The sequence below is a fragment of the Lissotriton helveticus genome, chromosome 12, assembly GCF_964261635.1.
Source record: "Lissotriton helveticus chromosome 12, aLisHel1.1, whole genome shotgun sequence".
Classification (NCBI taxonomy): domain Eukaryota; kingdom Metazoa; phylum Chordata; class Amphibia; order Caudata; family Salamandridae; genus Lissotriton; species Lissotriton helveticus.
The window spans coordinates 281,805,481-281,818,651 of NC_136073.1; the positions used below are offsets into that span (position 1 = coordinate 281,805,481).

The window sequence follows — 13,171 nt, forward strand, 5'->3', positions numbered from 1 at the left end:
AACAAATCAAATAATACAAATTATACTACTTCTTTCCTGACGAGAAAAATGCAGAGGTACTGAAAATGCAAATCAAAAATAATTAAAAATGGTGCTGATAGACAATAGAAAAATGCAGAAGTAATATGGCATTGGGTTTAGCTCGAGATATTTGCAGGTTCTTTGGATTTTTGTCCTGCTCCCTAGCTTAAGGCTGGCCCATTAAAACAATCTCAGTGAATTATTTAAGAACAGAACATTAATAAAAACATGCAGGTGCCTGAAAACAGTTTTGTTTGTGTAATCAAGTGTTACACACAAGAGAAACCCTGGAGGCAATTCACAATCCAATGTCCATCATTTATGTGACTTACAGAAGAAAGCACAGTAAGTAATGATGTACTGAAAAAAATAGGACAACGTACCAGTTGGGAATCTCTGTTTTCACAAGCAAATACAAAAGGACGGAGAGGAGATCATCCGCACACATTGCCTCCATGTTCACTGTCAAGACAGCATGGAAAGATTACAGTGAAAAAGGGGCAGGTTAACAAGAGTTCAAACATTTGATTTTTGTCTTGTGCATTCACTAGATCTAAAGAACTAAAGTAGCTCTGTTCCTCTGTCTCATGTTCTCATGTTCCACTATCTTCCTTTTGAAGACCGGAACAAAGCCTGCAGATTCCTGTATTTTTGTTGAGTATCATGCATTTTCTGATTATGAACCAGTGTTCGGCGATTTGGGTTCACAAGGCTGATACTTGTGTTTAAGGATTATGATTTGTTTGGGGGCCCGAAAATGAATGTGGTCTACTCTATTGTTTTTTGAGGACGGGCCCATGGGGAATAGATATAACATATTATCTACCTCTACACAGGTATGTTCTTCCATTTAAGCTCTCAATTACATTTCTTCTAAAAATTCCAGTGACTAAAACTCTGGTTGTTTCATTTCAGCACAGGCTATGATGCATGCTACACACTTCCTTCTTTTTCCTGTCATGGCATATATTGCTGGCAGGGTATAACCCTCAATGAGCAAGGCTGCCATCTCTGTGGATGAGCTGGGAACACCAACAAGTAGTATCTAAGTAAGTCCTACTTCAAGTTGAACTTTAAACTTCCTTGGTTATGCACATAATTCATATGGACACTGGTGGTGAATTTGATGCCTGTAGAAGATGCCAGATTGACAGCAATGGAGCGTGAAGTCCTTCATAGCTGGGTAAATGCCTTGCAATAATCCGTAGCACCATCTATTTACTCCCAACAAATACACTGTCCAACAATATCAGGTCCTCACACTGTGTACCAGATTCAGCTTTGAACACTGTTCTCTGGTGCCAGCATCAACTCTGATCACCTGCCCCATGGCCTTATACAGTTCATTCCTAACACTAGGCACCAGTGCCAACCCTAAAATAGCCACAAATGCCAATTTCTCTCAATTCCTAGACCTATTCTATATTGTACTTGCTATTAATACTGCCCAACCGTGCCATCACTTACACTATTGTTGCTTACCCTGCACTCGGCACCAGATGCTCAAACGTCTGAGCGGTGTGGGTTTGCGCAACTGGTCACCAGTAACCACTACTTACTCTGTCCAACAATGCTGTCCATAAGACCCTATTCCACACAAAACCTACCACTGCCTACTTTTTACACTGCCAACAACGTCAGCTTCCCATACTACCAACCAATGATAGGTCTTGATGCTGACCATCTACGAAAGCTCTCAATACTCCAAAATCAGTTCATGCTCAGCACGCTGCCTACATGTGCCAGATCCTCAGTGGCCATAACACGTTTCCTTGTGTTCCTATCTGCTCTCCCCACACACACACTGCCCAATAGTGCTAGTGTGCCAGATTCCCCACCAATGTGCTCTTCCCACTCAGACTACAATTTTCAAAGCCTCACCCGGTCCTGTGCCTTACATTGCTTGCCACATCCTTATACTATGTCCCAGAATGAGCTCCACAAAATGCTCAGCAGTTTTTTACATTTGCATCAAGTGCCATGTCCTCAACTCGTATAAAAGTATCATCACTGTGCCTGCTAGCTTATTACACAGACCTCAATGCTCGCTTCTTATTCTGTTCACCGAGGACAGCTCCTCACACTGCTCATCAATGTCTGCACCTTACACTACCTACCAATGATAGCTGCTCACATTGTTCATGAGCTAGAGCTTTCTATATAGTCCCTTGCAAGCTCCTTACACTCTTCACCAGTGGACTCACAAGCAAGTACAGTCCCAGACAAGTAGGGGATGGAAGGACGACTCCAACTGAGAGAATTCAGAAGCTCTTCCACAAAGCTAGATCCCATACATTCTGAGCTTGGAGCTAGTCCATGTAAGGACAGTCAGAATCCATAGAAGGAAATCTCCAGTAACTGCCAATGGAAAGGAGCCTGAGGAATCAAATGAGCAAGCATTGCATTCATGAAACACCTGGTTACATACAAGCCAGAGATGGCATGTATCCTCCAAATGGATGATGAATGACCAAGGAACCTTTGAAAGAAGGCACCCAGCTGGCTCACAAAGTAAAGTAATAAACGACACCTGAGGCAAAGTGCTACTTGGAACAGATGGAAACTCTGCCGGGCAACTGGGGAAGAACTAAGCAACAGTAAAAAAACATATTGGCAAACAAAATCACTGCCATCTCTCGGAGAATAGCAGCAAACATTCATTACTGATTGAATGCGAGTGATGATGCTAGAACAGAGTCTAAAGGGCATCTTGGGGAATCCAAGTTCTATGCTGTAAAGATGTTTGCAGACCATGAGAGTACATCATGAGTAACTGCAAATGTTGCCGTTGATGGTGCGTCAATGAGATATCCAAACTACAGAGGCAGAAGAGTTTCTGTGTGAGGCACCAGAGGGCACCAAGGGGAGGGACCAGGAGACTGCTCTAAATGTTCACATAAGTACTAAAAGGGCACTTCAGGAAGAATCCTATATCTAACCTTTCACAGTGACTCCAGTTAAAGTCCAAAATAACAGCTCAAGGAACCCATGGGCATCTAATCCCTGTCCCGGTCAAAGGCTCTGAATAGAGCACTGGGCAATATTTGGATCGAAGCTAACCGATTAAATGAGCCATTAAGGAGCCCTTTAAGGCATCTTGAGGCAAAGCAGGTGTAATAATCAATGAGCTTACCTTGGGCAAGGGCAGCCACAATGCCCTCAAGGAAAGGGCAAGTCTTTAATGGGGATGACCCAGGTAAAAACTCTTAAGGAATCCTGGGCTTAAGGCCAGTATAATGCTCAGGTTTAACTTGATATTTAGGCTTTAACATTATCTAAAACTTCAATGGGAGGCCCAGAAGAAGCGCGGTATAAAATCTAAGTGCAAAAATCAAGTGGGGAATGGATCACTTGTCCTGCATAACCTGGGTTAGCAATTCTTAGTGTTCAGTGTCGCAATAAAAAACCCTCATTCACGTGCAGATGGTAAACATAGCGGTATATCTTGATTCGCCGCTCTACTGTTAATCACATGACAGCATTATCATGGGGTTAGTGCTCATGCTTCCTCCACCCGGAGGTGTACCCTGGTTAGTGCAGTATTGATCAGTGATACTGGGGTCATAGGCTAAGGTGACTTAAAAAATACTCGTACATCCAGAGGCACGTTTAATAAATCTGGATTTGAGATATTATTTAAAAGTTGGTTGTAGTGCGTAATGAGCTTTAGTTACGGATCTCCCGCACTTCGAATATTTTCAAAAATGTTCGACATGTTTCAGCCCTTTGTTGCCTCCATGGGTCAGATGGGCTTTCTTCAGGACCAGGGTGGTAAGGTGTAGTAAGACTGTGGGTGTCTCTGTGTGTAACTTCCTCAGGAATATTGATTCTAGAGGACGTGTGAGGAATTAGATATATTAATCCGTTTCCGGTGAGGTCCAGCAGTACCTGTATCAATAAAAATAGAGGGGAGGGAGAAAGGAACACAGCCAGATAGAGAAGTGTGAGTTTTATCAGCTTCCTACCAGTGCTGTCTCTAGTACGTATATTCTTATAAAGCAACAACATAAAATTGGCAATTCTTTATCGTTAGGCCACTTTTGGTCTCTTAGGCAAACAATCTCTCTCAGTTCTGTAAACAGAGATGGTTAAAGTTTTAGTTCAAGAAAGTATCGTTGTATACTACTTCTAACTCATAGTTATATACGTGGCAAAATATCTCTCTACGTTCAGTTGTTCATGGTAGTATAGTTTCTAGAGTATTTTTGTGCTGTCACCCACCTATATCTTCATATCCCCAACCCGGAAGGTTTTAAACTCTTATGAATGCGTTCTCTTCCTAGGCATTGGTAATAGAGTAAATAGGTTTATGATGTTAAGAGTACAACGATGTTAATGATACTCTGTGGATAGTGCCGTAGTAATTGTCCCGTTTCATTATTTTATTATGTGAGCCACGCAACCTTGCTGCTATTGTTGGTGTGTTGTTACTAGGAGTTCAATGCGGCGTCTTTTGTGTCTAATTATAGTTTTTTTATTGGTACTCCATGATCACTCGCTAAATTGAATCTCAGATGCAGTTAGTTCTTAGATTTTGTCTTTATAGCAACACTGGGTGACCGCGGTACATTTCTAAAATGAGGCTCGGGTGGGGCTTGTTTACAAAACGGCTTTTTTCGTATCTGCCCATAGTTATTTCTACAAGTCCCACGTTTTTGCTAGATGCCCCTAATTTGAATAGGTGATTTATAATTACATATGCACTCTATTAAAACAAGAAAGCGTGACCGAGGAACGTTTCTAAGGTAAAGTTCAGCACGGTGCGTGAAGCGATTGATGGTTCGGGGCGCCTTTGCTAGGACGAACAAACTAATAGACATGCCTTATGTGATTCATAAAGTTACTTCAACGTTGGCCATCGAGTCGCTTGTCCTACTGAGTGAAGGACATTGTTCTAATTACATACAGTGGGACAGAGTATACGTTACGGTTTGTGATGGGTTGGCTCCATTTGGCGACTTCTACCGTAGGTTCTTCGAGTACGCGACTTGTGCGGACTCTTCCGTTCTGGCCCCAGGTGCAGTGTTTGGTTACCGGGTCGAGGTTAAGTAGTGTGTGTAGCGAAGGGTTAACGAAGAAAGACTATGTGTATTATGTTAGTATATAGTTGAAGAGGTATTTTCAGTAGTTTTTCGGTCTCATACCGCATATTCATTGCTTTACTTTGTGACAGGTCATCCCTATATAGCGCATTTTGCAAGGACATGTAATCATGTAGATAACATGTGTCGTATTGCAATTTGTATGGCTTTTGATGGTCCATTTTAACTCAGGGAGGAGTTGGATGACTTTGGTGGGTCTGGTCAGCTTACAGACTGAACATGAACCGCATGGGTAATTGCCCGTGATGGGGGGGATTGTTCCACAGTCGGGATAATCTCTAGATTATCACGTTAGATCGAGTGCCATTTCTTTAGGACCAAAAACTATATGGATGTACCTAATCTAATCTCCACTCGGGGAGAGTAAGATTACTCTGCAATGAGGGTTACCCTATCTCCTTGTTTGGTGTCTAGTGTAACTTACACTGAAATGTGTATGCTCTTGCAACTGGTGATCCTCCTTTAGTAATGTCTAGGCACCTTGGTGAGCATGGTCACTACGGCTTCAAAAGTGGTGGTCCATTCACCTATCCTATGTCCACGATCCCGGAAGTCACATACACATTTCACAATTGCAGACCTCTTCCTGATGGTTAGAATACAGTAATGGAATATAAAATATCTCAATTGCTGTGTTGTGTTATGTTATGTTATTTGTTTTTAATATAGCACTCAAATCACCTGGGGGCATCTCGGCGCTTCACTCTAACTCACCGCCAAGGAGGGTAGCAGAAGGACAGAATTAAACAAAGTTTAATAGAGGGTTAAGTACAGGAATGCTTTTAAATGTTTTCTGAAAGCGAGGTAAGAGGGAGTTTCTCGTAGAGATAGTGGGAGACTGTTTCAGTATTTGGGGGCAAGATAAGAGAAAGCCAGGCCCCCAGACCGCTGGCGTCTGATACGGGGCACCAGAAGCAGTTGCTCTGTGCAGGATCTTAGGAGGCGAGTAGGACCATATCTTTCCAATTTATTCTAGAGGTATACTGGCCCCTGACCCTGAAGTGCACGGAAGGTGAGGCAGCAGATTTTAAAGAAGGCTCTCTGCTTAATCGGAAGCCAGTGTAGCTGTCTCAGCAGTGGTTGTGAGGGGGTGCCAGCAGGCCTATTCAGAACCAGCCTAGCCGCCGTGTTCTGAATCACCTGTAATTTTTTCAGAGCCGTGGTTCCCACCTCCGCTAACAGGGCATTTCCGTAGTCCATGCGGCTCATGACTAGGGCCTGGGTTATGGTTTTGCGATGTTCCGAGGGGATGAACGGCAGGATCTTCCGTAGAAGTCTTAGTCTATAGTAACATGCCCCAGATGTTGCGGCTATCTGATCTTGCATAGACAGGGACTGATTTAATTTGATGCCCAAATTGTTGACACAAGGCTTCGGAATAGGAGGCAGGCCAAGATGTGATGGCCAACAATCAATTGACCAGACTGCTTCGGCCTTCCCTAGAAGCATGACTTCCGTCTTGCTTGGATTTAACTGTAGACAGTTGTTGGTCATCCACTTGGAAATTTCAGAGATTCCCCTAGCAAAGCGGAGTCTGTCAGCTTCAGGGTCATTCATGGCTGATGTTAAATAGCAGCTGGGTATCATCGGCGTACGATATTATTTCAAACCCCAGTGCTTCCACCACCTTAGCCATCGGAGCCATATAGATATTAAAAAGCGTAGGGCTAAGGCAGGAGCCCTGGGGGACGCCCTTGTCTAGGGACGTTCTATCAGATTGTTGGTGGCCCAGTAGGATCGTTTGGGAATGATCTGCCAAGAAATTTCGAAGCCATTTAAGAGCCTGTCCCTGAATGCCGCAGGCGCTTAACCTCTCCGCGAGCCTAGAATGGGAGATGGTATCAAAGGCCGCGGAGAGGTCCAGCAAGATCAGAACTGCTGAGCCGCCCTTATCCATTGTTATTCTCAAGGAATCCGTCACAGATAAAAGGGCCGTTTCTGTGCTGAATCCTTGGCGGAAACCGGACTGCGATGCATCCAGGATTCCATTTGATTCCAAATAGCTGTTCAATTGCCTATTAATCAGGTTTTCCAATGTTTTTCCAAGAAGAGGGAGCAAGGCGATGGGACGGTAGTTGCCCAACTCGGACGGGTCAGCCGTGATTTTTTTAAAAATGGGGCGCACAAAGGCTTCCTTCCAGGGTGCTGGAATTACCCCTTCCCTAATAGAAAGATTAACAATCTTTTGTACTGAGGGGACCAGAATGTGCAATAAGAGCGACATTTTAGGTGGACAGAGGTCCGTTGGTGACCCTGATTTGGCGGATGTAAGCGCCATTTGGGTCTCAAGTAACGTGATAGGGTCAAAGTGTTCAAGAGAGTACATGGTCCCTGTGATAGTACCATTAGAGATAGCCGTGTCTGAAAGACTAGCAAGATTGTCTGTGGGGAAATTCGCATACATTTTAGCGATTTTCTCGTAGAAAGACTCGGCCAGTGAGTCACAGAGATCCTTTGTCTCAATGGCAGGCTGTTTACACACCATGGGTTCCACAAAGTCTTTAACTACATCGAAGATGGCCTTAGCAGAGTTTTTGGAGTGCTCGATTTGATTGGCGATGAACACGCACCGTGCAGCCTTAAGGTTTCGGTGGTAAGTTGCCAGGGCAGCTTTATATAGTTGTTTAGATTGTGCTGATTTGTTGCGTCTCCATTGTCTTTCTAATTTCTTACATGCAGACTTTTCCTGGCTCAATTCTGGAGTCTGGTCTTCTGACGGAGTAATAGTCCAGAAGACTTCCTCGAAAACTTGGGGGGTGAGTTTGTTCCACTGCCTATATACAATGGGGCACCTGCCAACAGGCAGGCTGCCGGGGACCTGGACCAGAGAGGGGGCAGCAAACTTAATCATCCGATGGTCAGTCCAGACAAGGGGCTGTGGAAGGAAGAATTTCAGATCCTCTAAGTTAGTAAAAACAAGATCAAGAGTGTGACCGCCATCGCAAGTGGGCCCTTGTATTCTTTGAGGCCCAATTGTGCCATGTCTATAAGTAATTTGTTGACCTCTGGTGAGGAGCTGAGTTCCCCATGATAATTGAAGTCACCAAGTACTACAAATCTAGCTGCTGCCAGGGCATGCGTGGCTAACAGATCAATGAGTGTGTCTGTAATATCATTTTTCGGTCCAGGGGGCGATAAACTAATGCTCCCGACCAGCTCTCTGAAGCTGAGAACATTGCTTTGAAAATGCCTATTTCAAACTCCTCGTCCATCTGCGAGAAAGACCAAGAGATGTTAAAATACTGCTTACATGCAATAGCTATACCCCCCGCCTTTCCCTTTCTATCAAGATGTACAAATTTGTAGTTTTCTGGGATGGCGATATTAATAGTCGGGTGGTTGGTAGAGTTCAGCCATGTTTCAGTCATGAAACAAATATCCGGGGAGTGGGAGTTTAGCATATCCCAAATTTCAAACTGGTGTCTGGCAAGAGATCTAACATTGCATAACATAAAGGTGTGCGCCTCCTCCTTGGCGAGCCTTGGGATGTGCCTTAGTGCTAAATAACTTGAAAATTGATCACCTTGATATGAACAGCAGCGACATGCTACAGGACCTTCTAATTGTGTGGGGAACTTGCTTTGGCAGTTTGTCATACCCCCTCCAGAACTAAAGGTAGACCTTCAAATTTCATGTAGTTCTGCTGAGGAGTAGGTTAGAGTCTTTGTTGCGGGTTTTGGAAAACTGGCAGGGGGCATAGCCACTAGCCCCGTCCTGCCGCGGATGGGCGCAGACGGGCTTACCTTTGGCGCACCTTCGGTGCGCCAAAGGTGCATCCGCTGCCCGGAGGCATCGCCGTGTAATTTTGTAATGACGCTGCTCGTGTCAGCTGCGTGAGCCGCACCCCCACCGCTCCGCCTCCGAGGTGGGCGTGGAGTGTGGCCGCGGCGTAGAGGGGAGAAATAGACACCGCGCCTAATCGGCGGAGCCTAAGAGTCAGCCCTTCGCTGTGCAGGTCAGTTTTTAATTTTTTTAAAATACAGCCCAAGGTCTAAAAAAATAAATGAAAACAAAGTAAGGGAACAAGATTTAAAAGCACCAACACGCTTCCTAACCCCCGGCTTTCCTGCATCCAGGAAGTTCATCTGTAATTCTGTCTTTGTCATTTTCAGGCACTAATATTACTTTATGGCTTTTATGGCATCTATGAATGTGAAAGATAATGTGCTTGTAATGTCCATCTTTTTTCTACAGAGTTCCTATTTAATCTTAGGGATCAACAGAAAGGCAAGAATGGTAGATATTATTGGTTACATGAGTTTTATTTGTTGGATGACACTCTAGCAACTGTGTATGCCTCAACTACAGGCCAGGCCTTCTTGCTTCCTTTCTTTCAAACATTAGCTGACTTGGATTCTGGTATACAAGTATACTAAATCTGGAGGAGGAGCTACGCTAGGAACCAAGATGGCTGCTTAGGCTCCCGGCTCCGCCGACCTCCGTCTCCTGCCAGATGATCCTGTACTAAATCCTGTGTTTGCGCCCTCCTCCCTGTGGATGAACCGAAGAGCGGTCTGACGGTGCAGTCCCGGAAATGTTACCGGCTTTGTAGACAAAGTTACGTCGAACTTAAGTTTGAGGCCTTTTCCAGCTTGGGATCCGGGGCCTCGAGTGCTGGCATAGCCGGGTTCGAATTGAACAACATCGGCCGTGAGGGTTCGGTAGGGTCTGGTCCACCGTTGTGGAGGTTGGTTCATGCCCGATTTGGACGACAGTCCCCTAGGTTTATCCCATCGAAAGAGTGGCGACGATGCAAGATTGAAGCTGCGGGCGGAGGCCCTTTCCCGGGGAAGCTGTCCGTCCCCCTCCGGTGTTCGCTGGGTCGGGGTCTTAGCTCGGGGTAGCGAGAGCGAAAAGCTGCAGTGATAATTGAAAAGTCGCACTCCATAGACGTCTGTGCCACTCGTGCCTGAGTACCCGGAGAGACCAGGCTCTCTTGGGGAAGTAAACATGGTCGACATCGAGTGCGGAGAGAAGGGACGGGCCGAATGTGAACCATCGCTAAGAACTGTAATGGCGGCCATCGGGGCACAAAATGATTGATATCACTTTTGAGAAAGGGCGAGTTGGACCGGACTCTACTCCATTGGAAGAACTAATGTGTGCTGTACCACCCGCACTGGTCATTTTATCGAAAAAGGACGGTCCCGTGCAGCGAGAGGTGTCGCAACTATTATGTAGTGTGGCAGCTGAAAACTGTGAGCTTGGTGCTTCGACCGGATCGTTGTACATATTGTCGCCTTTTATTGTGGACCGATCAGTCGGTGCTCTCTTCCAGGAAACCCCTGTCTGGAATATTCTTGGGCTTGAGACAGTGTCTATCCCCTCACCGGCAGTCTTATTACGATTGCGATGGAACCAACGTTGGGAGCTGAGGTCGGTGAGGGGTAGCCTTAATGGAGATGGGGTTCTCATTGCCTTAACACTATTGACTCGTCTCCGGATGTACTTTGTGGAACTCTATGCACACTTTGACTCTTCTGGGGAGGCGGCTGTTCGACCGGAGTGGTTTCACGCGACTGATCGAACGGGCCAAGGCTGAAACTGACGGACTAGACTTTGAATTGTGGTGCCGGTGAAAGTGGGACTTGCTACTATTGTGCCTATGGGAGGGTGGGCGATGTTTTTGAGCTTCCCCGGTGTTCAACTGTAAAATTTATTCGTAAAATGAAGATACCGTTATAGGGGTTGCTCTGCTCTGGTGGGGGGGAGGGGGCCCATACGGGGATGATCCTCCTCCATGTACTACGTTTCGTAACTTAGTTTAGATGGGGCGACAGGCACACTGCTAGTTAGGGTTAGGCGAAAGCTACATGCAGGGGTGCAGGGTGGGGTGAAGGGGTGTTCGTATTGTGTGTGTTTTTTGTATGTTCCTAAAATCCTATCAGAATCCTGGAATTGGGTGCCTTATAGAAACATATTTCTGTATTGTGGGTAGACGGGATCTGAGTTTCGTACTGATCTAACTGTCCCTAGCAAGGAGTTGAGTTTTATATTGTTGCGAATTGGTTTCAGTCGTTGCCGAGCTCCGTTGAATTGCTGCACTCCAATCTCCCCCCCATTCGAACTGTCTCCTAATGACTATCCTGTTTTCTTGGGGGGTGGAGTTAGTGGACTTTAATGGTTGCATTGGGCTTTGGCGAACGTTCGCATATTTCACAGCCGCAAAGTTTTTACAATGCATGGCAGTTCTGGTCTGGTTGATCTTCCGTTTATTCTACATTATATGTTCGTATATTATCTTGTTGTTTCATGATGTATGGCACCTGCTGTTGATCCTTGCTTTATGTTTTTTTCACTTTAATAAAAAGGAATATATATATAAAAAAAGTATACTAAATCTCTTCCCACAACACTTAATACTTCCTGATCAGTTCTACTTGGACATGGGCTGTCAGACTTATGAGATGAGACGGTTCGCTTGACGAAAGAAGTTGTGAACAAAATCAAATGCTCTCTTCACAAGCTGATAAGGCATTTGACCTAGTGTGATACTCTTGTCTGGGGTTCTTCGGACACACAGAAGCTGGCTTTTATAGCTACATCAAACCTGTGACTAGAATAAGCCTCAATGAGTCCTTCACTGAGAAAGTTATCCTTCGAAGGTGCACCATACAAGATTACTCGCTGTCTTCCCTACTATTCACATTGATTCTTGGCTGCTTGGCCAGCAGATGACAGAAGATCCATGTTTTCACTTTGGAGGAGGCACATGAAGAAGCTTTTGATGATGACCATATATGTGTTCTCAAGTTGGCAACTGCATTCAGCCTTGCCACTACTGGCTCAGTTGGTTACCTTCGAGAGGGTGCTAGGCTTTTAAATAAATCTGACTAAATCAGAAGCACTCAACTTCCCTGCCGTTCTACTGAGCAGCAGATGGAATTACTTACCTGGGAGTGAAGCACTCTGCCTTAGTGCTGACCATTTTCAAAGCCAAGTACCCATGTCCCTAGCCTAAAAAGAATCACCTGATATGAAGCCTACTGTATCTATCTTGGCTCAGCAAGTTTAAAATAAACATGTAATTTAGGGGTTCTATACTTCTTTAAGGCTATCGTTCAGTGCAAGTACCACATTTCTAGGCAATTTTGTTTGACAAACTTGTAAGGGAAGGCAAGGCAATCTCTTGGTTAGGCTTTTAGAAAGACCCAAGTCAGTCTTAAGGCGGACGCATCATTCACAACTCCTAAATTGTACTATCAAGTAACCCAACTTTGCATTAAGATATACTGGATCTGAAAGGAATCTGATAAACTTAATTCCCAATCAATCAATCAGGGAATTGTAAGTGCGCTACTCACCTGTGAGGGTCTCAAGGCGTTGACGGGGGTCCGCAGATCTGTTTAGCCGAAGGGCCATGCCTTGAGGGTCTTCCTGAAGGTGTTCAGGGAGGGGGCGCATCTGATGTCTGCCGGTAGCTCGTTCCAGGTCTTGGCTGCAATGTGAGAGAAGGATCTTCCACCTGCTCTGGCTCTGTGGATCCGAGGGGATTCAGGCAGTGCGAGGTTGGAAGATCGAAAGGTTTCTTTTGGGTACGTGGAAGTTGATCCTGTCATTGAGGTATTTGGGTCCGTTGTTGCGTAGGCATTTGTAGGCGTGAGTGAGGATTTTGAAAGTGATTGTGTTCTCCACAGGGAGCCAGTGGAGACTTCGTAGGTGTTGACTAATGTGTTTGAGTCGGGGGATGCCAAGAACGAGTCTGGCGGCGGTGTTCTGTATTGCATGGAGTTTGCGGAGTAGGGACTTGTTGATGCCGGCGTAGAGTGTGTTTCCATTGTCCAGTCTGCTGGTGATGAGTGCGTGGGTGACTGTCTTCCTTGACTCACGGGAGATCCACTTAAAGGTCTTGCGGAGGGTGTTGAAGCAGCTGGAGGTGACGGCATTAACCTGGACCAAGCATTGATTTGAAGTGCTTTATAGGAAATTCTTAGCGATTAGTAGTCCACCCAACACACACATTTTTGGCCTGCACCCATTTGATCAATGGAAGCAAGAGAGTCTATTACTTGATCACAATCGAACTATCCAATCTGGAGTACAACAAA

The 13,171-nt window shown here is 45.3% G+C and overlaps 1 protein-coding gene across 3 annotated transcripts in view; it reads right to left on the reverse strand.

The window, feature by feature from the left end:
* Positions 1-13,171, reverse strand: part of ANKRD27 (ankyrin repeat domain 27) — a 582,242-nt gene that overhangs the window by 381,833 nt on the left and 187,238 nt on the right. For all 3 annotated transcript variants that reach the window (XM_078670366.1, XM_078670365.1, XM_078670368.1), the window contains one exon: positions 405-483. In XM_078670366.1, coding sequence (XP_078526492.1) covers positions 405-483 — 79 coding nt within the window. The remainder of the gene's footprint in view (positions 1-404; positions 484-13,171) is intronic.